This window comes from Myodes glareolus, chromosome 1, assembly GCF_982192425.1.
Source record: "Myodes glareolus chromosome 1, mMyoGla1.1, whole genome shotgun sequence".
Classification (NCBI taxonomy): domain Eukaryota; kingdom Metazoa; phylum Chordata; class Mammalia; order Rodentia; family Cricetidae; genus Myodes; species Myodes glareolus.
The window spans coordinates 67,647,622-67,674,700 of record NC_142026.1 but is presented as its reverse complement, the minus strand read 5'-3'; the positions used below and the strand labels follow the sequence as shown (position 1 = coordinate 67,674,700).

The window sequence follows — 27,079 nt, the reverse complement described above, 5'->3', positions numbered from 1 at the left end:
CTCCCACCAATGCCTCATTCCCAACACCTGGGCAGTCTGCCCTCCTTCCTCGACCTGTTGGTGCCAGGAGGGTAGGGTGACACCCTGGGCTCTGGTACACGACAGTTCTACCTGATCACTTTGTCTAGGCAGGCTCCTCTCCCTACCTGTGGTGGCTATAGATGTGGAGGCTGGGGCATGGCTGGAGGCGGCAGGAGTCCCAGGTGGTGCCTGTCCGCTGACTAGCACAGAGGCAGTAGGACTGGAGAGGGGCCCCAGGGTGGTAGACGTCTGTGGGGTGGTGGGGGTGCCTCCAGCCTTATTCTGGAGGATAATCCCAGATGGCACCTGAGGAAGGACAGGTGGCTGAGGGATGGGGCATGGAATGGCAATAGGGTAGCCAGATGCACATGGACACATTGTAGGCAGGGCAGGGCAGGGCAGGGCAGGGGGCCAGTTTGGGAAGTTGGGGAAGTTAGGTGTCCCTGCTGATGGTTACCTGGTGAAATCTTTCCAGAAGTGCTTTTGGCTGGGGCAACGCAGGAAAGGGGGCAGCTACCATCTGGAAGGCCCGAGGTGGTGGTGGAGGAGGTGCTGTGGGCTCAGGGACCATGTGGAGGGCTGGTGGCGGAGTGGGGGACTTATGGGGTCCCTGACCCGGTGGGAACTGGGGCTGGAAGTCAGGGGGTGTGGGGACTGGCAACCTGGTGGAAGGCTCAGAGGAGGAGGCCACAGTGGAGGGGGTAGAGGCAGGAGGGAGGTGGGGGGTTGGGGGCAGTGGACCCTCAGGGGGCTGGGATGGGGGTCGTAGAGGGGGCTGGGATGGGCCTGGGGCCGTGGGGCCTGGGGTGCCAGCTGGTGGTGGGGCACCCAATTGATTCTGGATAACAAAGATACTAGGTAGAGTTGGGGGACCCTGGGGAGGAGGACAGGGGTGCAAGGTGGGTTCCAAGGGTGGGCAAGTCAGGCTCTGTGGCTGGGAAGGAGGGCGTGAGTGGGGTCTTGAGGGTGGGCGGGAAGGGGGCCTGGCAGGGTGTGGGGAGGGCATGTGGGGACTGTCTCCCAGGGCAGCCTGGTGAGGTAGTGATGGGGAGGAGGCAGGGCCAGGGGCTTTTAATGGAGCAGCTGCAGAGATCTGTGCAAAAAAGGGAGACAGAGGCAGAGACAGGCTCAGATCACCCTTGACTTCCACATTCCCAAGACAATGTAACCCCAGGCACCCTTCACCCAACCCTCAACCATCCCACTCAAAGCCTCCTTTCTGTGTCTACTCCAGTCCTGCCGGAGGCAGGACCCCACTGCCACCACTTGCCTTTCTCAGCGCCTCGCTTCACCCGGCCACCCGTGCATCCTCTCCTACCCACCCCTCTGTTGCCACATGCTCCCACCCTACTCAACCTTCCGATCTCCCCTGTGCACCCCCCACCCAGCAGACCAAGGCAAGCCCTGCAGGGTGCACAGGTGGGCAGCAGCAGAGGAAGCAGCGGCAGGGAACACTGGGAGGAGCACCACAAGCTGCTGAGCAGGAGGCAGGAGGAGCACAGCACAAGGAGCTGCCCGCATGACATCACACAGACGACACTCGGGGTATGTGGCTGCTGGCCAGTGTGGGAGGCTTCATGACCCAGAAGCAAGAACAAGAGGGCAATAGGAAGTGGCCAACCATGGGAAATGGGTGTGTGGGTGGTGTGTTCTGGGCACTGTGCTTGGGTCCTGGGTTCTGCTGCCTGTCTCTCAGTGTGCCCGTGACCCATGTCCACCTATGTATACGTTTGGCCGTTCTAGACAGTGCCAAGTCACCCACACCATCCAGCCTGCATCCTGCACCGACTGCACTGACTGTCCTTCCACCTAAGCGGGTCTTGGCCAGTTTTGCCCCTCTGGACTATCCTCAAGTCACGACCACAGTAGGCCCCGTGCAATCAGTAAGTGCCAGTTGTGTACCCAAGACGTGGCTGGCACCTTGACACTGACCTAGAGCAATGAGCTGGTCACCAGTACTGGCTAATGGGATGCCTCACGATGAGGGTAAGTGGGTAGAACTGACAGCTGCAGAGGGAGTCTGCCACCAACAAGAGGTAGGGCTTGAGTGTAGGTCCCCATGCAGCTCCCACCCTTCTCAAAGCCTTTACCTCCTGAGACACTGGGATGGCAAGATGGCTCAGCAGGTAAAGACTCGCTGCCAAGTCTGAGGACCTGAGTTCGATGCCCAGAACCCACATGGTAGGAGACAACCATCTCCCACAAGTTGTCCTCTGTCCTCCGCACATCATCTATGGCATGCACGTGGGCACACACACAGAGTCAAGACCCGAGAACCTGGGGGCTCCTCACACTACACCAGTAGTAGCAGCCCCAACCTTCCCAATGCTGCCACCCTTCGATACAGTTCCTCGTGTTGTGATGACCCCTAACCATGACACGACTGTCATTACTACTTCATAACTGTCCTTTCGCTAGCTATGAATTGTAATCTAAATATCTGTGTTTTTCGATGGTCTCTGGCAACCCCTGTGTTGCTCACCCCCCCACACAAAGGGGTCAGGACCCGGATGGTAACAACCACTGCTCTACACTGATGCAATCTGAAGCTCACCCAGCACTACCGCCTGGTGGGACACCCCCAGCACCTGGCCCCTAAATCTGGGACATTTTGAACAACCCTCCCAAGCTCAGCTCCGATTAACTTTTGGCAACTAAGAAGTAAAATACACTTAAAACAAATTAGATCAAGCAACCAGCCTCGCCATCCCTACAGCGCTGCCAGCTCCTGGCAGAGGGCAGAGTAACAGCTCTGGGCCTGCCACATAGTAAAAGGGACCGTCCTCCGACAATCCTGAAGAAGGCAGCTTGCTCTGCTGATTTCAAAGCTTCATTCTGTCGGGAATGGCCTCAGTTGGTAGCATGTCTGTCCACTATGTACTAAGACTTGAGTTCGACCCCCAGCACTACATCAACCTGGCATAGTGGCTGAAGGGCTGTGATCCCAGCCGAGGCAAGAGGATCTGGAGTTCAAGGTCATCCTAAGCTAAACAAAACAAAACAAACCTTTAACTCAGTTGTTCCTTCTCCAAGAACATGCAACACAGAAAATTTGGAAGAGGTAGGGGAATGGGGGTGGAGCTTTAGTATCTACCCGCAAGGCAGGGCAGGGCTGTGCTGATGTTCTTTAAGGTTTTGTTTTGTTTTCTAAAATTTTTATTTTATGAATATATGTTTTACCTGCATGTATGTATGGCCCACAGAGGCCAGAAGAGGGCGCTGGAGCCCCTGAGACTGGAGTCACAGACCGCTGCCAGCTCCTTTTAGGATTGTTTTTGATTGGCTTACTCAATCTTTCCACAAATAATAAAATGTTTCACTTAAATTTCTTTTCTTTTCTTTGGTTTCTCGAGACAGGGCTTCTCTGTGTAGCCCTGGATGTCCTGGAACTCACTCTCTAGACCAGGCTGTCCTCAAACTCACAGAGATCTGCCAGCTTCTGCCTCCTGAGTGCTAGGATTAAAAATGTGCACTACCACCACCCGGCTCAAAATAAATAAATCTTAAAAGAAAGACAATCCCAGTCCTTGCTCACAGGGATATCCACTGTGGCCATATATACAATAGGCAAACTAGAGTATAGCCCAATGTAAAAAGAGCAGATTATTGAACTGGCCAGTGTTTTCACTACCCTAAACGCCTTTTCAGGGCCTGAGATAGCTAAGTGAAACAAGGCTGCATTGCTGAGCAAGTGTTTACCCTGGCTTATGGGTGCTGGGGAGATGGCTCAGTGGACACCGCACCTGTCCACAAGCCTACAGACCCAAATTCAAAACCCAGGATAAATATATGCACACAAAATAAATTGAAGAATAAATTTAAAACATATAAACTGGAGCACAAAGCTGAATCAAGCAGTAGTTCTGTTTGCACACCAAGCCTGCTAGCTTTGCTCACAGCACAAGCACAAAACAAGGGGGTTTGTTTGCTTTCGAGTCAGGTCTCACTTTATAAGCCAGACTAGCCCCAAACTTCCAGTAACCTTCCTGCCTCCGCCTCCAGAATGCTTCGGTTGTAGGTGCACATTACGTCTGACTGAATGGTTAAAGAGAAAATTCTTCCCAGGGCTGTCATACTGCACTAAAATCTCAGGAGTATGGGGCAGAGATAACACATACAACCTAGTCTCAAATATCCAAGTAACAAAAACAGCCTTTGTACTACAAAAACGCGCAAACACCAAGAAAGACTGACGGTGGCTGGCGAGGTGGTTCAGTGCATGAGAACACTGACTGCACTTTCAGAGTACTGGGGTTTGATTCCCAGCACCCACATGGCAGTTCACAACGGTCCCTATTTCCAAGGAATCTGACACCCTCTTCTGGCCTCTGTCGGCACTAGGCATACAAGTGGCAGACATACATATACGCAGGCAAAATACCCGTACACATAAAAAAAAAAAAAAAAAGTAAAAAAAAAAAATTACTACCAGTCTCTAAGACAGCCCTGGCCACCCCACCTCCTTATATTTAACCCCAGCCACACCAAGCCAGGATTAGTATCTGTGACCAGGAATTCCCCAGAAGTAATCATATGTCACTTCCGAGGCCAAAAAGCAGGCTTCACCTCCTACCTACAGCGGCTCTCACTACTCATCCACTGTGGAAGCCAACCATGGCTTGCTGTGACCTGTCCCTTCAGACACCCACACAGCTGAGCTGGGAGGCAGGTTCACCAGCCTCAGCAAGCCTTTACATGACTGCCGCCCTGCCCGACACCTTCCTTATTTCTTGATTTAAGATGAGACTCTCATGTAGCCCAGGCTGGCCTGGAACTGACTAGGTAGACCAGAATGGCTCAAACTCAGAACTCTGCCTGCCTCTGCCTTATAGGTCCTGGGATTCAAGGTCTGAGCCATGCCTGATCAGTCTCACATCCTGCAGGCTGACCTAGGACTCACTGTGAAGCCCAGGATAACCGTGAACCTCTGGGTCTTCCTGCTTCTGATTTTCAGGGGTAGGCAAGCTTGCGAGTATAGGCCACCATACCCAGCTGCCTGGCTCTCAGTGTTGGTCGGGCCTGGTGTAAGAACACAGCATTCATGAGTTTACATGTGTGTTCTCACTCCGTAAAGTAGCTGCTGTCATTATCACCCTTACTTGAGAGGCAAGGAAACTGAGGTACAGAGAAACATGCAACTTCCCTAAGACCTCAGGGCCCAGAGGTGGTGGTGGAAGATACCAGGACTCTCCCCTCCCCCAAACTCCACAATTCCCTCAGACCATGGCTTGTCAACTACATGCACTGCCTGCTAGGGACATTCATGGGTTGCGCTCAGCATTTAAAAAGCATAAAAGAACAGAGCTGAAGTGCTGGCTCAGTGGGTGAGAGCATCTGTTGCTATTCCAGAGGACCCAGATTCTGTTCCCAGCCCACACCAGGTGGGTCACAACTGTCTGTAACCTCAGCTCCAGGGAACCTCTAAGTGCACCTACAACTACTGGAGGTCCTAACTACAGCAGACACAAGCAAGCTCTTACTCTGTGTGGAGGACACACTAGCTCACTGATTCAACCTAAGTCCTCCTCCCAATTCTAATCTAGACAGAAGAACCATGTTCAGGTTTACATGGCAGGCAGTCTATAAAATCATGGCTGTTTGAGACCAAGTCCATACTGACTTTGCTATCCAGCCCCTTGCTAATAATATATTTCGGTTCCAATTCCCACCCCTCCTCTGGCTCTTCTTTTTCTTTTTTAAAACAAGTTCAAGATATGCCTCTCTAGAATAAAGGGGCAGCCTGCCTTAACCTCTCGTGTGCTTACGATTCACATGAGAGCCAAGGCCCACTTTCCTCACATCTAAAAAGTGTCCACAAATCAACAAGAAGCCGACCAGGAACCACCAGTTGAAAACAGCAAAGAATATAAACAATTTCATAGAATAAATACCCCTTAAGTATATAAAAACTTGCCTGATTTCATTGGCAAAGAAAATGAATACAACTTAAAGATGAGTACGTGGCGATCCAGTTCACCTGTCACATTGGCCACCTGAATGCACTAGTGAGACTGGCGGAAGAGGGGTGTACACCTCACTGCTGACGAAGCTGGACCACTGACAGTCCACAGACAGCCGAGAGAGCATCACAATATAAAGCCACACCTTTTTGACCCAGGAAACCCAATTTAAAGAACTTATTCTAGGTTATGTGTGGCAGAATAGACTTGGATGCCCAGTGATTTCAAACTCTGTAACAGAAGGACAATAAATGAAAGGCAACTTAGCAAGACTCTCTCAAAATGTTCAAAGGGCTTGTGATGTATCTCTGTAGCAGGTGCTTGCCTAGAGCCCACCAATGAGGGGTTACTGACATATCTCAGTGGTAGAGCCCCTGCCTAGAACCCCCCAGTGAGGGGCTGGAGGTGTGGCTCAGTGGGAGAGCCCCTGCCTAGCACACACCAAGCTCTCAGTTCAAACCCAGATTACAAAACAATTCATCCTGCAAAATGCCACCCACACAAAGCCATTATCTGTGGCCTTGTTCACAACAAGTCAAAGCCAGGAGTGACTTAGAAACCCACTGACAAGGAGTACCTAAAGAAATAGTGCACCCACACAATGGCCTACTATACAGCCACCAAGGTCAAGTTTAACAATCGGTACAGGTGTGAACCTAGGCACAGCACACTACTGCATTTTATAAAACTGGAAGACAGAGTATTCAAGTATGGTTACGTTAACATCCACACTGAAAGGAAATTCAAGACCCCTGTCTAGGAGAGGCTGAGGATTTCAATAGGGTTCTTCTGGCTATTGTTGAGACAGGGTCTCATACAGCCCAGGTTAGTCACAAACTCCCTATGTATTATCTGACCTTCCCATCTCTACCTCCTGAGCACTGGTTACAGAAAGGGGTCATCATGCCTGACTTTAGTATGTTTTGACATGTAAAGGAGCTGTGTTACCCAATACAGGAAGAGGTCATTTCCCAACTCTCTGTGACTTGTGTCCCCGTCTAAAGCTGAACTCTCCCTGTGCTGGCCCTGGTCTCAGATGTGCACAGTGGCCAGGAGACATTCAGGGAACACGAGACTGAAGAACAAAGGAGAGCGTGCTTTCCAAGGCAGCAGGACAGAGGCAGGCAGGGCAGAGCGGGGAGCTGCATAAAGAGGACACCAGGCTGCCAGGGCGCATCTACCTGGGGAGCCGGAGCTGGGGAAGCCTGGCTGTCGGGGGTCTGAGCGCCGAGGCCAGCTCCTTTGGTCACAGGTGTGGCCAGGGCTGGGTCTTGGGCAGGAGGCGGGGCGCTGACTATGACGGAGGCAGGCACCGAGAGGTGGGGACCCTCTGTAGAGAGGGGCTGCTGGCTCCTCTCCTGCAAGGGGTCACCCACACAGGATCAGAAGGCCCCCCCCAGAGGCCATGGGCTTCCACCTGAGCTGCCACCCCCATTCAATCTCATGGGGAACTATAGACAAGAGACCCCAGAACCTCTGGCCACTGTCCCGTGCATTCCATCTGTCTGCCTGTCCGTCATTCCATCCACCCATACTCCCTTACTGAGATCCCCAGTCGTTCTGTCTATCCCATCTCGTCTGTCAGTCAAGACACCCACAAACCTCGCGGACAACCCTGAGAGCCCCCACTAGCCGCCTCAGCTCAGCTATTTGCCACTCAACCCCTTTCCCTCCCTCAATGCTCCCCCATACCTGGGGCAGGAACATATGGAGGGAATCCTGAGTGAGTATGGCCGTTGTGGCCGCAGTGGGTGGCTGTTCCAGGACTATCTTCTCTGGGCTGGCCTGAGGAGGGGTGGCCGCCTGTGGAGTAGGGGCCTGTGGAGGCTGCTGTGCCGGTGGCTGTTGGAGACCCAGGGGCAGTGATGTGGTGACAGCAGGGGGCACCTGGGTGGCAGGCTGAACTGCCAGAACAGGCGTGGCCTCCCCAGTGGTAGCAGCTGGGGTGGTGGGCTGCACCAGCCCATCAGGGGTGTTGATCATGGCCACAGCACTGGGGGGCAAGGTGACACCCTGGAGGACGGTAGTGGCCGTGGGGCCAGTGGGGGCAGGCTGGCTCTGGGTGGGCAGACTGCCAGTGGCCAGAGACACGGGCATCTGGAAGAGGGCGGGCTGGCCCACTTGGATGGGGGCTGCAGAGAGGATGTGCGCAGCACTGTGTGCCCCAGAGTGGGGTGCCAGCACAGGGCCTAGACTCAGTGGGCCTGCCAGGTTCTGGTTGGTGAGGATTGGGTTGGCAATGAGCTGTCCACCTGCATGGGGTGCTGTGGCCGTGAGGATCTGGCCACCCACATTGGCAGGCAGGGCAGAGAGTGACTGGGGAAGTTGAACAGCCTGGGCGTTTGGCAGCAGGAACTGGTTCTGGCCAGAAAGCATGTGCTGGGCTGGGATCACGATACTGCTGCCTTGATTGAGGAGGTGGACGCTCATGGGCTTGCTGAGGGTTCCGGGGGGCTGCGGTGGAGCTGTCCCGGTGGTGGTGACTGGGGGTTGCTTGAATACATTTGCCTGCAAGGCTGGAGCAGGGAAGCTGGACAGCACCACATTCTGGCCAGCTTTGCCTGCGGCCATGAAAGTCAGGTTCTGGGGGGCCTTAGGTTGCTGTGGCAGGGTACCTGGTTCACCCTGGATGGTGAGGGTTGCCCCCGTGGGGGTGAAGGGCTTGGGTGTCAGCTGGTAGAGTTTGGGGGGCAATACCCCCGCAGGCTTGGGCTGGATGGGCGTGGGGGTTCTGTGTAAAATCACATTGGGTGCTTGTACCAGCGGTGACGTGCCAAGGCCTGAGGCCACCGCCAGCGGCTGTCCTGAGGGTGCCCCACTAGCTGCTGCAGTGGCGGCACCTGTCCCAGCAAACACTGAGTTCCCGTTGAGAGTGGTGGTCACTGCGGCTGGGAGATTTTTCTGGATTACCAGGCCAGCCCCCTGGGGGGACACGCCGGCAGACGCCAGTGTCACTGGCTCTGAGGGCCCAGCTGCCGAGGCCAAGTAGCCACTGACAGGCACCTGCTTTGCCAAGAGCTGGGAGGTGGGTGGGTTAAGGGCCATGACAGGCTGGCCCACCACTTGAATAGGTGCCAGACCCAAGGTGGCTGCTGTGGCACCCCCAGGGCTGCCATTGGGAAGGCCCTGGAGGCCTGGAATGGGCTGAAGGGTCACGTTGCCTAGACCCACAGGCTGCAGGAAGGGCTGAACGCTTAGGGCCTTGTTGACCACATCCTGGGGTGGCACCAGGGCCTGGTGGGTCAGTACAGTGGGTGGAGCTTGCAGGCCCAGCAGATCTGCACTGCCTTGGAAGAGAGCCTGAGCTCCTGCAGTCACCGCAGGGGCTCCTGGAGCCCCTGTAGCACCAGTCCCATTGTCGGCGGGCTGTAGGGTGGGCAGCTGGAAGGGGCCCAGGTCCAGTTCAGCCTCAGCCTCCAGGGTCTGTTCTGTGATGTTGGCCTCCTGAAGACTCTGCTGCAGAATGTCACAGGGCTGTTCTGGGCCCCCACCGCCCCCTCCACCTCCTCCTGCTGCAGGGGAGCCCAAGATATCATCTTCCAGGAAGTCCAGGTCCACGCTGGGGGCAGGCTGGCTGGGCTCTGGGTTTAGGTGGTTGCCGGAAGCTTCCTGCACATGGAGCTGGAGGGCAGACAAGAGAAGGTCAACAAAGGGACACTTGGTGTCAAAGGCCACTACAATTCAGCAATTTTCTATCTGAAAGTGGCTGGATGCAGCTCAAACCCTGGCTTGGTTGTGGGCTTGACTGCAGCTTGCTTAATCTGACCCCAGTTTCTCCATCTGCACCTACCAGGAGAAGATAACAAGAATACTGGGGATGGATGTGAGCAGGATTGCTCAGTGGTAAGAGAACTCATCTCTCAAACCCAAGTTCCAGCACCAGATCCCAGTGTGGGAAGAGGCAGATGAGTCCTTAAAACTCTCCTTAGATATCCACGTGCAAGCCATGTAGCCATGTATCACACTCACAAGGGTCATATACACAAATATACCATATTAATAAGTAAAAAAATATGTTTTTTTTTTTAAAAAAAAAAGGTAAGAGTCTCATCAGGCAACTCTGGCTGACCTGGAACTCACTATGCACTCACAGAGAGCTGCCTGCATTTTTTTTAATAGTCAGTTGGGAAGATGAGACAGCTCTGCAAATATAGGCAATGGCACGCAGCCTTGACAACCTGAGATCAACTCCTGGATACCACAAGGTGGCAGGAGAAAACCAACTCCCAAGAGGTGTCCCCTGACCTCTACACACATGCTGTGGTAAATTCACGTGCACACACATGTGCATATGCACACACAGGTGCACACAAAATAAGTAAAATAAATAAATAAATGAAATTATAGTCACAGAGACCCACAATACTTCCTACAAACCAAGAGTATTTAATGATTTTTTTTTCTTTATTGGGAGTGGGAGATTGAGACAGGGTCTCTCTGTGTAGCCCTGGCTGTCTTGGAACTTGCTGTATAAGCCAGGATGACCTTTGTTTGTCCAGGCTAGATAAGAATTCATTCTGTTACCTAGACTGACCTTGAACTTGCTTTACAGCTAAAGATTTTTTTAAATTATTCTATATGAACATGTGTGCCTATGCATATGTTTGTACAACACATATGTTCCTGGTTTCTATAGAGGCCAGAAGAAAATTGAACTCCCTAGAACAGGAGTTACAGACAGTTGTGAGCCACCATGTGGGTGTTGGGAACCAAACCCCATTCCTCTGCAAGAACAGCCAGTGCTCTCAACTACTGAGCATCTCTCTAGACCCCATGGATGACTTTGAACTCTAGATACTCTTGCTTCTAATCTCCCGAGTGCTGGGACCTTAGCAAGTACTACCACACCTACCTGGTTTTTGTCCTTGCTTTAATTTTATAAGAACAAACTTCACCAGGAGTTCTGGGTAATATACTGCATAGTGACCCAGCTTCCCCTCAAGGGTTGCCATTGGAAGGCATGCATGTGATATCATATGTGACAAAGACAAAACTCATTTGGCTCCAAAGTTCAATATGAGGCAGCAGGGTTGGAGGAAAGACAGACCACAGCACACGAACTGCTGCCGGGTTGGGAAGTGGGGGCGCAAGGCTGGTGCCATGTTCACCAAGACTGCAACCAGTGGCAAAGACAGCTCAGCAGGCTTACGGTCCAGAGGACCATATAATACACAGGTTCGAGGTATGTCACCTCCTCATATTTTGACTAGATGAAAGATTCAGAGCTGGGGCTAGGCATGTGGCTCAGTTGGTAGGGTACCTGCCTATAGAGCATGAACCTGGGTTCAGTTCCCAGCACAGACTTGATGTGGTGGTGCATGACCATAATCCCAACAACTGAGGGTAGAGGCAGAAGGATTAGAAGTTGAAGGTCATCTTTAGCTACCCAGTGAGTTTCTGATTGTTTGGGACCACGTGAGACCTTGTCTCAGAAAACCAAAATACGTAAATTTCAATAAAGGTCTGGGCAGGGTGGTGATGGTGCATGCCTTTAATCTCAACACTCAGGAAACAGAGACAGGCAGATCTTTGTGAGTTCGAGGCTAGCTTGGTCTACAGAGCGAGTTCCAGGACAGGATTTTTCTCTAACTTTGGAGTCTATCTCAAAAAACAAACAAACAAAAAACCATAAATAAAGAAGGAAGGAAGGAAGGAAGGAAGGAAGGAAGGAAGGAAGGAAGGAAGGAAGGAAGGAAGGAAAGTAGGTTGATATTAATAAAAACAGAATGGTCGTCATTGTAACTGGATCTACAAATCTATGTTATTTTTCTAAACTTGATTGCTACTATAAAAGGTTATTTGGAATATGATATTACAGTTGATACAAAACTCAATGAAAATTATTCATAAAGTAACATGCTAAAAAAATGACAGTTACAGTGACAGGGACCAGGGAAAGACACGAGGAGGGCAGGAGCGGCAGAGTGGCATAGGAGAAAAGGGAAAGAGGCACTGGGGGAGATGGCTCTGTCTGGAAATGGCTTGCCTCGTAAGTGATGATCTGAGTTCAATCCCCAGAACCCATACAAAAAATGTCGGTGCAGATGGAAAGATGGCTGAGCAGTTAAGAGCACTGGCTGCTCTTGGAGAGGACCAGGGTTCAATCCCCAGCACCCACAAGGTAGCTTATGGTCGTCATCTGTACCTGCAGCCCTAGGAGATCCAACACCCTCGTCCGGACTCCACATGCACTGTGCATACATGATGTACAGACAATCATGCAGGCCAAATGTTCACACATAAAAAAATTTTAAAAAATCAGAGGCACCAGTAATGCCCATGGTGGAGAGAGACACAGACATGGGGACTTCGGACTCGCCAGCCACCCAGCCTTGACAAGTGACAGTCCTTAAGGCTGGCCTCATGTGTAAACATGTGAACTCCAGGCGCGCACACACAGAAGCAATTAAGGGCTGGCACAGACAAGCACACAGGACGGGCTCAATGCTCCGCACTCCCCTATCTTCACTTTCAGAGTTACATAGGGGAGGAAGCTTTCCCAGAGTCATATGGTATCTACCAAAAGCACCAGAGCTGGCCTCTGCCCCTCTCTATAGCCAGGGTGGTGGGACAGCTAGGTTCCTGAACACCTCCTCCCCCTAAGCATACACAACCAGGGCATGCGCAGCTTCTGCAACTCCCTCCTGCTCCAGCAGCTGGGAGACCACCAATCACTTACCCCAGGACCTTCATAGAAGGCACTTTGGGCCTCCACGGGGGCATCCAGGAGGTCATCGCTATCCAGCTGCAATGAAATCCCCCCCCAACCCAAGGTCAAACGTGAACAAGGCAGGACAGACTCCAGAGCAGAAATCAACTTGGGTTTGAGGTAAAAAGGAGGAGAGGGGTGTGTGCGGGCTAGACGCACACTCATCACCCGCACACTCATCACCCGAGGCACTTCCCCAGCCTGGCCTCTAAGACTCCACCCCCTGAAGTGCCTGCCTTGATCTTGGGACTTTGCCCTCTTGGTTTGCACCCAAGCTGTGCTCCTGTGTGGAACTCACAGTCCTCCTGGTAGCACATCCTTCAGGGAGGGGCTGTGGCAATGCCACCTGCTCATGGCACCTGCCCCACGATTTTCACTAAACCCCTCCCTTCTCCCTAACACCGTATCTAACACATAGTTGTGTACCCACCCGCCTTCTGGGGGACAGGACTTGCTGGGTCCTGGGGTATCTTTACAGCTGAACTGAGCCTAGCATAGGTAAGAGCGATCCATCTGCCCTCCTGAGTGCTGGGGTTTACGGCACGCACTGCCATGCCTGGCCGCCCTCTACTGTATGTACTATCGTCCGGAATACTATGTCGCTGTACTCTTGAGGGCTCAGCACTTCAAGGTCTCTCCTTTAAGAGGGAGTATTTGTGTCTCTCATCAGAGTGCACACTAGAATTAGTGGCTCCTTCCTTTCTCAAGGCAGATTCTCATAGAGTCCACGTTGACCTCAAACTTGCTGGTGGTTAAAACTGGCCTTGAACTTCCGATCTCTTGCCTCTACCTGTGCAGGGCTGTAGTTACAGATGTATCCTACCATGCCTCACTTTATGTGGTGCTGGGGACTGAGCTCAGAGCTTCTCATATAAGCCAGGCAAGTACCCTACCACCTGAGACACATCCTCAGCTCTTAGCAGCTCCAGTCTGTGTGACTCAGGAGACTAGGTCATAAAAGGTATTAAGGCTTCCTCCTGGCTCTCTATCATGGGCTGCCTGTGACAGGGAAGTCAGCTGCCAGAGCCTGAGGATATTTGAATAGTGTGAGAGAGACACCCATGGGAAAGGGACATAGGGCCCCTGGCAGTGACCACAGGAGAGAGTCAGGATAGGTATATCCGCTGACCTTAGACAAGCCGTTAGATGCTTGTAGCTCCTGTTCCATACAGGCTGCTATGATCTCAGGGGGATCTGACCCAGATTTCTAATGTGGCAAATCTGCAAAAGCTTAACAAATATGTACTAAGTAGTCGTGTGGGGGTAATCTCTCATACCGCTGTAGGAAAAGACACGGTTCAACCCAGGTCCCCAAACTGCCACATTTTCCCAGATAGTAAATCTGAGTCCCCAAGAACTGCTGTCAAGATCAGAATAAAAAAATCTGTTTTGTGTGGTGGCACATGATTTTAATCCCAACTCTGAGGAAGCAGAGGCAAGTGGATCTCTGTGAGCTCAAGGCCTGCGTGACCTACATATTAAGTTCTAGGCAGCCAGGACTACACAAAGACCCCGCCTCAAAATCAATTAATCAATCAATAAATCAAATAAAAATAAAAATTCACCTAACCAAAGTCTAATTCACTCAGTGCCATCCTACAGTTAGTTCTGCCTTAGTCTAACCCTGTTCTCTCAAACTTACCACCTCTCTTGATTCACTCGTGCTAGAGCACTGTAGTCACCTTTAATGTCACCTCCTTAGAATGACCATCTGACTATACCAGCTAGGGGAGGCCTCTGCTTTCTTTCATTTAAAAAAAGAAAAAGTCATTTTATATGTATGGGTTTTTGCCTGCATGTATATCTGTACATCACATGTATGCCTGGTACCTCCTGAGACCAGGAGTGTGTTGGAACTCCTGGAACCGGAGTTACAGACGATTGTGAGCTGCCATGTGGGTGCTGGAATTGAATCTGGGTCCTCTGGAAGAGCAACTAGCATGCTTTGTTTATTTTGTTTGTTTTACTGAGACAGAGTCTCTGTGTGTATGTAGTCCTGGCTGTTCTGGAACTTGGTCTGTAAATCAGGCTAGCCTCGAACTTAGAGATCCATTTGCTTCTGCCTCCTGAGTACTGAGATTAAAGGTGTAGGCCACCACTGCCTAACAGCCATCCTTCCAATCCAGGGCTGTTTTTCTTTAATGTCTTTAATATTTGTGTGTGTGTTGTACACACACAGCCGGATGTCCTGCTCTTCACCACTCTGCCCTGTTCCCCTCAGACAGGGCCCCTGGCTGAATCTGGAGCTAAGCTAGTGATCAGCAAGCCCCCGCGATCCACATTTCTCCCCTTTCCCCAAAGAAATGGAGCTACAGGTGCACATGGCCTTGCCTGGTTTCTAGCATGGGTACTAGGGATTCAAACTCAGGTCCTCATGCTTATGTGTGGCATCTTATTCTCAGAGCCATCTCTTTCTAGTCATTTCATGCCTGATTTTTTAAAAAAACCTTTACTAGTGAATACTGAATATCTTCTATTTACTTTTATTTATTTACTTATCTTTCTGTTTATTTACTTAGAGACAGGGTGTCTCTGTGTACCCCAGGCTGTCCTGGAGCTCTACTATGTAGACCAGGCTAGCCTCTAACTTAGAGATCTGCCTGCCTCTGCCTCTGAAGTCCTGGGATTAATGGTGTGTACCCAGCCTTTTGTTTTTTTTTTAAATATAGCATATTTTAATTAAATAAGCATATTCAACACAGCATTGTTTCCTTGTTAAAAATGGGTTGAGGTAGCTTCTTTTCTTTTTGGTGATTGATTTATTCAGTTACCTGGGAAGATGGCAAGGAAAGAGAACATGGATTGGATCTTTACCAGTCCTCTCACAGAATGTCTGCTGTCTTAGGGAACTTGGCTCTCCCCTTCGATCCTCCAGTCCCCATGCCCAGGGATTGCCCTTCCATGCCTCTGGTACTTACCTTTTCGGATCCATGCAAGAAGTCATTGAGGGCCTGAGGGTCACTGCAAGAGAGAGGGAAAAGAGACCTTAAGGAGCTAGGCTGAGGAATGGAGGGAGGGGAGAGGGGTGGAAGACGAGTGTGGAGGGAGGAGGGGAGCCCGTTACTCACCAAATCACGTCTAGTAAGCATCTCCCATCCTCATCATCCATTTCCACTAGATGGGGCAAGTGTGGGAAGAGGGTGAGGGAGACATGATTAGATTGAGGCAGTCTGCCCAGCTGCCCCTTTAGGGGGGGCACCTGGAGGGGTGGGTCAGAGCAACTGTTCCCAGAGTGTACAGAGCTGGATGGAGGGGTAGAAGAACCACCTCCCAGCACCCTCCCAAATAGAAATTCTGACCAGGGATGGGGCAGGATCCTTATCCTCTGGTCCTTATGCCCAACATGCTCCCACATCTGACAGGGCATCAGTCGATACTAAGATCTCTGATGGTGCACAGGCCTTATACTAAGCGCTACGGATAGGTAGGTCTAGCAAACCGTGGCACCCCCACTTTAGTGATAAGGAGTTGGAGGCCCCCAAATGACTACTCCCCATCTTTCCAGTGAGTGGGCTGCACATGCGCAGACTCCAGGGAACACGCCTGTTCCGACCTCCAGGAGGCAGATCACATCTACCATTCTACTTTATAACCTTCAAGAGTCGCAGAGTCAAGTACAGCTCAGAGTCAAAACCCCAAACTTGCTGGGTGGAAAGGTGGCACACGCCCTTGATCCCAGCACTCGGGAGGGTGTCTGTGAGTCCAAGACCAGCCAGGCCTGCATGGGTGAGACCCTGTCTCAAAAACGAAATAACCTGAACTGCTCTCTGAGCATCTTCTGAGAGCCCCATCACAGGATGACTGCGGCTCACACCAGACAGACTTCAGCTTGAGCAGGCCAGCCTGGATGCCCCTGGGCCTATATACTTCACACCCCGCTCGTCCAGTTTTCTCAACAGTCTGTAGCCCAGAAGATGGCAGGGGTCAGTGCTGAGCATCAAGGTGACAGAATGAGGAAGGGAAGGCAAGGTGGAGGTGACAGGAAGGCCGTCACACTCTATGAGTTTTAAGCTAAGGGTAGGTGACAGGGGTGACACATGGAGGTGGAGACCAAGGCGACAGAAAGGCTGGGCCGGGGAGGCTGCAGTGTAGGGCTGCTCCCACAGCTGAATGATGAGGATGCGGACGGCTAACGTTTGTCTTGAGCCATTTGGCGCTCACCGCTGGCTAGCACTGTCGGAGCCCATGACAAAGTTTAGCATGGTCAGCCCCCAAGGGGAGGAGGAAGAGGCTGCTTCACCCACTGCACCCCAAAAGGAACGGATGCTATCTGCATTTTCCCACCACACAGCATTCCTGTCTTCCAACCAGCCACCCGTTTCCTCAGAGTATCCAACATCCCCTCAGCCCTGTAAACATTCCTCCAAAGGGCCCTCCTCTCAGGTACCATTCCACTGTCCGCCTTTTTGAGACAGGGTCTCTCATTGGCCTGGAGCTCACCAATTAGGCTATAGGCTGGCCAGCTAGGGAACCCCAGGTATCCAGTGGTGTCCACTTCCCCAGTGCTGGGATTCCATGCCCTGTTCTTTACATGGGTTCTAGGAATCAAAGTCAGGACCTTGCAAGTGCTTTACCAACTGAGCTATCTCTCTATCTCTCCAGTCTGCACCTGGCTTTCTAAGCCTCTGCCCCGATTCTTCCAAACACCCATCCATCTGCTATCCTACTCTGACTACACATCCACTGATCATCTAAGCATCCTCCGTCCCCTCTATCTGTTTAAACTCCCATGCACTCACCCTTAGACACATCTGAGCAAACACACCCACACATCTTTTCCTCCTTCCAGTGCATTCTTTCTACTGGCCTGCCAGTCCTTTTGTTCCAATAACATGAACTGGACACAATGAGAGGACCACAGTCCCCACGTTGTGGGACCTTATAGCTGAGGACAAGGGGAACTGCTTTACTAAATAAAGTATCTTCCTGGTCTTTCCTTTACTTGTCATTATTGTGGTTGTTATAGGGTTGCATGGGAGCTCTGCAGGGGCTCTACCACTGAGCCAGGCCCCCAGCCCCTCACTGGGGGATTCTAGGCAGGGCCTCTACCACTGAGTCAAATCCCAGCCCCTCACTGGGGGATTCTAGGCAGGGGCTCTAACACCGAGCCAGGCCCCCAGCCTCTGACTGGGGTATTCTAGGCAGGGCTCTACCATTAAGTTACACTGACATTGTCTCAGTACAGAATATACAGGAAAAAGTGAAGCTTTAGGAATACCCTTCCTACAGCTGTACATGGGGATGCAGGCTAGAGAGGAGGAACTGAAGAAAGTCACTAAACCACGCTCTGCAAGTCAGAGGCCAGTGGGTCCCACAAGTACCCGGAGCAACTGCTCCTCCAAGAGTGAACTGGGAGTCTTCCCTGATTACCTGTGCTATGAACGAATCATGAAGGGAAGGATGGGGTGGCCACTCCAGGTCTACGCAGGGCCCCGGGCTGGGGACTTTGACAGTGTCCTTTGTGGAGCCAGCTGTGGAAAGAAAAGAGACGCTGTGAGGGAAGAAGGTCATGAGCAGCAGAAGACGAGGGGCAGAGGCAGGCGCTGGGAGGAAGAGGCAGGAGGATGGAGAGTTGCAGGGAAGCCTGGGCTACACAGCAAAAGTCCGTCGCAAAATATTCACAAAGAAGGAAACAAACATTGCTACCAAACTGAATCACAGCTAAGAACCATCAGTAACTTCCTTCCCACAAAGACTACCTAACAGCCCAGGTGGACCTGGGAACTCAAGACCCCCCCACCTCAGCCTCCAGCACCAGGATTATAGCCCTGCCATCAAGTTTTAAAAAGGGAGCAGGGGTCAGGCACGCCTTTAATCCCAACACTCAGGAGGCAGAGGCAGGCAGATCTCTGTGAGTTTGAGGCCAGCCTGGTCTACAGAGTGAGTTCCAGGACAGGCTCCAAAGCTACAGAGAAACCCTGTCTTGAAAAACAAAAATAAAAGCAAAAACAAAAAAACAAATGAACAAACAAACAAACAAAAAACAGAGCAAAGAGAAAGGAGAAGCAAAGAGGGAAAGCCACAAGTTTAAAGTTACACAAAGCAATCTTATATACTATATACTATAGAACATGATCTATAGTACATATACATATATACCATAGCATACACTATACCAAACCATTTACTGATACTTCAGTTTAAAATAAAATACCCAATTCTGGCTCTTTATTATTATTATTATTATTTTTTAAAAGATTTATTTATTATGTATACAGTGGTCTGTATGCATGTACACCTGCAAGCCAGAAGAGGGCACCATATATCATTGTGGATAGTTGTGAGCCACCATGTAGTTGCTGGGAACTGAACTCAGGACCTCTGGAAGAGCTGCCAGTGCTCTTAAGCTCTGAGCCATCTCCCCAGCCCTCTTTATTATTTTTTGTACAAGTAACTGAACCCAAATAATTGTATTTGAAGTACATGATCACTTTACCATTGAGCCACACCCCAGCCCCTCACTGGGGTATTCTAGGCAGGGGCTCTACCATTAAGTTGTCAAACCCCTGCCTTCTAGAGTCAATTCCTTTGCAGGGGGTAGGTGATGAGGGAAGTATAGGCTCTCACTATGTAATCCTAGTTGGACTAGAACTCACAGAGGTCTTGTCTTTGTCTCCCAAGGATGGAAGTTAAAGGTATGTACCACTGCATCTGGCCCTATGGCCAGTTCTTATTATTTGAAACAGGTGTGTTGTATTAAGTAGCCACAATACTCATTGAAATATGGCATCCATGTCCTGGAGGATAGAGTCTGGTTCCTGCAGGTCTGTGGTCCATCAGCCACTCAACACACAGCTTTGGTTTTGTAGGCGGAAGCTGCTTGTTTGTTCCTGGCTGCCCAGACCCAAAATAATCACACAGAAACTATAATAACTCCAACACTGCTTGGCCTATTAGCTCAGGCTTCTTATTAACTAACTCTTACATCTTAAATCAACCCATTCCTATTATTTTGTATTTTATCACGAGGCTCGTGGTTTACCGGTAAGGTTCCAGGGCATCTGTCTCCCTCGGCGGCTACATGACATGGCCCTGACTCAGCCTTCTTTTCTCCTCTATCTCTGCTTAGAATTCCTGCCTTGCCCTATTTGCCCAAGCAGCTTCCTTATTCATTAACCAATAAAAGCAACACATATACAGAAGAACTTTCCACACCATGTTTTCTTTTTCTCTCTTTTTTGAGGGGAGGGGGTTTTCTTTGTGTAGCCCTGGCTGTCTACACTCTGTAGACCAGGCTGGCCTCGAACTCACAGAGATCTGCCTGCTTCTGCATCCCATCCTGAGTGCTGAGATTAAAGGTGTGTGTCACTACTGCCCCTCATGGCCTTGATTTCTTGCAAAGATATCTTGAATGTCCCTTACTGAAGTCACCACCACTGGAGCTCACCTCACACATGGACTCTCTCCAGAAAACACTCTACAGTTTCTTTGGCTTACAGATGGCAAACTGCACTAGTATCCAAGGGACACTTCACACCAGGAAATCATCAGAAAATAAAAGGTCCAGCCACACAGACACAGTGGCCCACACCTGCGATCCCATCTCCTGGAATGCAGAGACAGGAGGATAGTGAGTTTGAGGCCATCCTGGGCAACCAAGCAAAACTCTGTCTCAAGAAATGAAGCCACAGTGGTGAGATGAATGGCTGAGCGGGGTGAAAGCACTCCGGGCCTTCTGAGAGTGGAGCTACAGCAGCAGGAATGTTAAGGCAACAGCTCTGGCTGAGCTCCCTGTGAGTTCACACCCACCTGCTTGAGATGTGAAATATGGAAGATTACACAGCACCTGTCCAAGACCCTGAGGCCCTCTCCTCCTGGGTTCCCGGTGTGCTGCCTGCAGATGCAAGTTCCCATGGTGGCTCCACCATCACTGCCCCTACAACCCTGCCCTTGGCTTCTGGCTTGGCTCAAGCTCTGCAAACAACTGTCCCCAAATGGGATCCCAGGGGGGGTTGAGGGGAAGCACAAGTACTCTGTGGAAACAGTTTGTTTTGCTGTCATTATACTTATCTGATTAGTGTGTGTGTGTGTGTGTGTGTGTGTGTGTGTGTGTGTGTATTTACAGCATGTATGGAGTTAAGAGTTAAGACTTCTCTCCTTCTACCATATTGTTCCCAGGCATCAAACACAGGTCACCAGTCTTGGTGGCAAGTACCCTTGCAAGCTGAGCCATTTTGCCACCTTTGTTTTCTGTTTGTTTCTATATATTTTGTTTTGTTTTTCAAAACAGGGTTTCTATGTGTAGCCCTGGCTGTCCTGGAACTTACCCTGTAGACAAAGCTAGCCTCAAACTCCAGAAATCTGCCTGCCTCTGCCTCCTGAGTGTTCCATTAAAGGTGTGTACCACCATGGTCAGGCTTTTTTTTCTCCTGAGACACGATCTCATTTTTGTTACCCCCCACCCCACCCGGTTGTCCTAAAGCTCACTATATAGCCCCTCCAACTCACAAAGAACTCTGCCTTGTTCTGACTTTTGAGTGCTGGCATTAAAGGCATGCACCACCACACCAGGCCTGGTTTTGCATTTTGAGAAGTGGTATCACTACTTGAACTATAGGGGCCTCAAGCTACTGGCAGTAGTGTGCAGAGCCTTGCTATGCTCCCCAGGCTGGCCTCGCTTTCTCGGGTCCCAGTGATCATGCTGCCTCCAAGACCATTCCATGCCTAACTGCTGAATGCTCAATACTGTTGGGTTTCCTTTGCAGTAGTCATGTTTTTGGTTTTGTGTCATCTTGATTTTCTTCTTCTTCTTCTTCTTTTTTTTTAATTTGATACAGGGTCTCACTATGTAGCTCTTTGGCTATCCGAAACTCACAGAGATCCACCTGCCTTTGCCTCCTGAGTGTTGGGGTTAAAGGTATGTGCGACCATACCAGGCTTTGCAGTAGTCATGTTAAAAAAAAAAAAAAAGAAAGAAAAAAAGAAAGAGACGGCTCAGTCAGCAAAGTGGTGCTCTGCAAGCCAGGGACCCTGAATTTGATCACCAGCACCCACCTCACATAAAAATCTCAGTATGGGGCTGGAGAGATGGCTCAGCCGTTAAGAGCACTGGTTGCTCTTCCAGAGGTACCTGAGTTCAGTCCCCAGCAACCACATGGTGGCTCACAACCATCAGTAATAATATCTTGTGCCCTCTTCTGGTGTGCAGGCATACATGCAGGCAGAATTTATTTATTAAATAAATAAATCCAAAAACATTTGGGTGTGGTAGCACACATTTGTAATCTCAGTACTGGGGAGGAGGAGACAGAGGATCTCTGGGGCTTCCTGGCTAAGTGGTGTCTCAAAAGAGGATGACACTAGAGGTTGTTCTCTAGTCTCCAAACATACAGAGTGAGTCAGAGTGAGCAAGAGAGGGATACACATATAAAGAGAGGAGGAGAGAGATGGTTCCCTAGTGAGGGGCTGGGGCATGGCTCTGTTGTAGAGCCCCTGCCTAGAATCCCCCAGTGAGGGGCTGGGGGTGTGGCTCAGTGATAGAGCCCCTGCCTAGAATCCCCCAGTGAGGGGCTGGGGGTGTGGCTCAGGATCAGAGCCCCTGCCTAGAATCCCCCAGTGAGGGGCTGGGGGTGTGGCTCAGGATCAGAGCCCCTGCCTAGCATGCACAAGGATCCTGAGTTTGAGCTCCAGAGAAAAGACACAAACATCCAACAGCACACAAAAGGATGCCCAGTGTGACTCATCATCAGGGGAAATGCACTCTGAGCCCCAAGCAGACAAGGCCCCACACCCCTCAGAGTGACTACCGTGAAGAAATTGGGAAGTAGCAAGTGCTGGCAGGGCTGTGGGAAACCGGAGCCCTTGCTCATTGCTGGCAGGAGTGCAACCCCGCTGGCTGCTGTGGACAGGGTTTGGCAGTTCCTCAGAACATTAAAAATAGCACTAGCACTGAGCACTGTAAGAAGCTCCACTTCTGGGTATGTGTGCAAAGGAATCGAACGTCTTGAAGAGGGATTCTCACAACAGCTCAGAGGAAGATAGCCGTGGATGGGCAAATAAACTGTCGTGTGTATCTGTACGATGGAACATTTCGGATCAGCATTTCTCGACCTATGGGTCACGATCTCTTTAGTAAACCCTTACTTATCTCCAAAAATATTTACATTATGATTCCTAACAGTAGCAAAATGACAGTTATGAAGTAGCGATAAAACTAATTTTACAGCTTGGGGGTCAAAACCAAATGAGGAACTGTATTAAAGGGTCGTAGCATTAGGAAGTTGAGAACCACTGTCATAGACGGACCTTGAGTTTGGAAAGAGGAGCTAGGTTTGGTGGCTCATGCCTGGAATCCCAGCACTTGGGAGGCCAGGAGATCAGGATTTCAAGCTCATCCTTGGACACACAGTGAGGTCAAGGTCACTCTAGACCCAAAAAAAGCCTGCTTCAGAAAAAAACAATACCAGGGGCCAGCAAGCAGGCTCAACAAGTAAAATCACCACCGCAGAGCTTGGAAATCCATTTAATCCCTCTGCGACTGTAATATACAAAAAAAATCAAAGTGAGGCTGGAGAGATGGCTCGATGGTTAAGAGCATCCACATTACAGCTGACAACCACCTGTAATCGCAGGCTCTCTTCCGGCTTCCAGAGGCATTGCATGCATGTGGTGCACAGACACATGCGCAGGCAAAACATTCATACATATAAAATGTAAAACTAAAATGAATAAAAAATGTAATTAGTGAAATAAAACTCAGATTGGTATCAGCTAGCCCATGTCTGATGATCTGCTTCTCTTTCACTGGCTCCCTGCCACAAGTGGGCCCTTACCAGGGCAGGGGTTGTCACCTGCTTCCTGCCTGAGACCCCTGAATCTGAGGCTGTGGTGGTAGAGGGAGGTTCAGTGAATATAGAAGACGGATAAATGATTGAACAGTGGAAGTTAAAGAAGTCCATTGTTTGGGGGCATCTAACGAAAAGGGCACACACTGAGCACTTCCTTTATGTAGGGAGAGGTAAAGATGGCTGAGAGGTCCATGTCTGCGATGGGCAGGGGACATGGCCAGGGTTCTCACCCAGGGGTGACCCTTTACAGGTCAGCCCATATGGTCAAAACCTCTTGAGAAAATAATTGAGCCATATGACAGTGGGTACAGAGCCCTGGTGTGGAAGTCAGGCCTCTAGACCTGGGCCAGATCGACGTGCACAGCATGAGCTGAGTGACAGGGATGGAACCCAGTGTCATGGCTCTGCCTTGGTCTCAGGACACAGCAGCCATGTGACAAAGCTACAAAACCAGGACTGGGGTATACATAAGCAGCTGCATCTTTGTCCCTGTAATTGCAGAGACCAGAGGCTCCAGCTGAGCCTGGGACCTGGGACCCACTCGTCACTGCAGCTCTCTTCTTCAGTGACTGAGTCCCAGGTCTTAACTTGTTACTATAGCTCTCCCAAAAGGCAGACAGAGACACCATAGAGCCCACACTGCCCAAGCATGTCCTAGGAATCAGGCCTAGCACTAACTCCGTCCCCACTGAGTGACAGTGACGGAGGAACAACACTGAATCATGTTTTCCAGTAAATAAAATGACCCACAGGGAGTGAGGACACTGTGGGACCTAAACTTGAACCCAGACCCCATGACTCTGAAGCCGATTCTTCCCCACGAGGCTTGCCAACTTCAAGCAGTCTCGGAGAAGAGCAGTAACAGGGTGTCCTTCCAAAAGGCCCTGAGGATCCCTCCCCCAATCGGAATGCAACCAGAGTTTTGCATCGTCATTGGTAGCTGCAGGGGAGCCAGCCTGCTAGCAGGATCCAGAATCCAAAGGCTCCAGTAAACTCCAGAGAAAGGCTACTGTTTCCAGAATGCTGTTAGTGAGCCTTACATTCCCGGCACACCTGCTCCTTCCCATCACCAGCACCCCACTACCCCTCATTTCTCACTTCCTCCGCTTGCTTTCTCACTCTCTGTGGATGGCCTGCCAGCTCCATAAACAAAGACCTTTCTGAGGCGACAGTCAAGCCATAGTCACACCTTTGAGGCTTGACAAACCAGAGCAGCAGGCTTGGGCCAAGGACAGGTTTAAAACAACCAAATAAACTGGGTGTGGTGCACCTGTCATTTCAACATATTGGGGGCTGAGGCAGGAGAATTACTGGTTTGAGGAGGTCAGTCTGAGCTACATAAGTAGATATTGTTCCATCTCTTCCCACTCAGAAAAGAAAGAAAGAAAGGAAGGAAGGAAGGAAGGAAGGAAGGAAGGAAGGAAGGAAGAGAGAAAGACTCCCCTCTTCAGGGGGAAACCCCCACAAACTAATAAAACCAGTACAGAAGAATGGAGAACCCGAAAGCACATTTGGTCACATGTATCTGTATGTGCACTCTCGGTCACACTGAGGCGTAAGGTGGGGGGCATCCTATCTCCTTTACGATCACTCTCAGCTTGCCCTGAAGCTATGGTCGCCATGGCACCACACAATAAACACTAAAGTGTACAGGCGTGACTTCTGTAAGACAGTGGAAGTCACAGAACAAGTTCTTCTAGTAAACAAACAAAGGAACTTGCTTTCTGGCTTGAAGGGAGCTGGAGCTGAGCTGAGGCAGCTATTCTGAAAAACCCACCTAAAGATCTGCAGTAAGGAGAAAGACTAGGTTTAGGGCTGGCGAGATAGCTCAGGATGTGAAGGGGCCTGCCAGAAAGCCTGCTGACCCAAGTGTGATCCTCAGAACATATATGGTGGAAGGAGCTGCCTTCTGGCTGTCACACATGTACTATGACGTTCTCCCGCCCTCCCCACAAATAATACATTTTAAAATGTAATTAACGAAAAGAACCCTGGGTTTAGTAATTCCTCAAGGGCTGCCGCCTCCAAACATCTACTTAATTATTTATCTGTAGAGACAGGGCTTCATTTTGTAGCCCATGATCTTCCTGCCTCAACTCTTGTGGTGATATTTTGTTTGTGCTTTAACAAACAAAGCTTGCCTGAAGATCAGAGTATGGAGCTAGCAACACTAGTTAGCCATGGAAGCCAGACAGTGTGGCATACACACACACACACACATACACACACACACACACACACACACACACACACACACCTTTAATCCCAGCACTCGGGGAGGCAGAGGCAGGTGGATTTCTGCGAGTTCAAGGCCAGCCTGGTCTACAAGAGCGAGTTCCAGGACAGCTATGGCTGTTACACACAGAAACCCTGTCTGGGGTGGGGGGGATCTAGTGGCTACTCTGTTTTCCTGATCTTTCAGCTTTCACCCTCAATATCTGATCCCTGGTTTTTATAATTCAGACTAATTAGAATTCATGCTACAACCTCTCTCAAGTGTGTATGGGGTGTGCCGCCAAACCAGCCACCTGTTGCTAATTAAAGTCCTCATCTTTACCCATCAACTGGAAGACAGAGGGTCATCAGAGTGACTTGGCCTTTCTTACAATCCTTACCCTTGCTGGACACTGGGACACAGCAGTAAGTAACACACACAGCTACCTTCATTCAGACACCAGTGCAAGTCTCCACGAACACAAGCACCTCCAAATCCCTTTCTCATGCCAGCAAGGCGGCCTTGTCCCAAGTCCAGCCGTAAGGGCTTCCTCAGGCAGTGGAGGGGGGGCCTAGGTGTGTCTTTGGCCACTGTCATTTGCTTCCTCAACTATCTGTCCCACTAGAGACAGGGCATAACCCAGGAGCTGGGTACTGGATTTTGCTTTGTTTCAGTCCTTTTCTGAGGCAGTCTCACACAGGCTGACCTCCACATTGCTAACTAGCTAAGGATGTCCCCACACTGCTGATCCTGCTGCTTTCATCTCCAAAGTGCTAGATCACAGGTCTGTGCCCTCACACCCAGCTTTACTTCTGTTTCAAGCCACCAGTAATTGTGGCACTTCTTAGAGCAGACACAGAAAATTATCATGCTGTGTAAATTCACATACTGCATATGTAACACATGTCAAACTTGGACTAGATATGTTCCCTTGTATACAGTTCACATGCAGTTGACTGCATACAGTTTGTAAGGCTGTGCTTGGACATGACGGCAATCACCAGCAAAAAGTAGTCTCTTTTCCTAATTCACACAAAAAGGAGTCTATCAGGGCTTGCCTAGAATGCCTCAGTGAGAGGCTGGGGTATGACTCAGTGGTAGAGACCCCCCCCCCCCCGCCTAGAATCCCCCAGTGAGGGGCTGGGGCGTGGCTCAGTGGTAGAGCCCCTGCCTAGAATCCCCCAGTGAGGGACTGAGGTGTGGCTCAATGGTAGAGCCCCTGCCTAGAATCCCCCAGTGAGGGGCTGGGGCGTGGCTCAGTGGTAGAGCCCCTGCCTAGAATCCCCCAGTGAGGGACTGAGGTGTGGCTCAGTGGTAGAGCACCTGCCTTAGACAGATAATGCCCTGAGTTTGATTCCCAGCTTAGCCAGTAAACAAAAAAGCCCCA

At 50.6% G+C, this 27,079-nt stretch overlaps 1 protein-coding gene across 5 annotated transcripts in view; it reads right to left on the bottom strand.

The window, feature by feature from the left end:
• The window catches only part of Bicra (BRD4 interacting chromatin remodeling complex associated protein), a 69,157-nt gene that overhangs the window by 6,899 nt on the left and 35,179 nt on the right, over window positions 1–27,079 (bottom strand). For 3 of the 5 annotated variants that reach the window (XM_087908852.1, XM_087908854.1, XM_087908856.1), the window contains 8 exons: window positions 18,061–18,161; window positions 15,759–15,804; window positions 15,609–15,675; window positions 12,661–12,726; window positions 7,674–9,602; window positions 7,163–7,339; window positions 479–1,114; window positions 147–327 (listed from right to left, as the gene is read on the bottom strand). In XM_087908852.1, coding sequence (XP_087764978.1) covers window positions 147–327; window positions 479–1,114; window positions 7,163–7,339; window positions 7,674–9,602; window positions 12,661–12,726; window positions 15,609–15,675; window positions 15,759–15,799 — 3,097 coding nt within the window. In that variant the 5' untranslated portion in view covers window positions 15,800–15,804; window positions 18,061–18,161. The remainder of the gene's footprint in view (window positions 1–146; window positions 328–478; window positions 1,115–7,162; window positions 7,340–7,673; window positions 9,603–12,660; window positions 12,727–15,608; window positions 15,676–15,758; window positions 15,805–18,060; window positions 18,162–27,079) is intronic. The other 2 variants (XM_087908862.1, XM_087908863.1) reach the window with 2 other exon arrangements.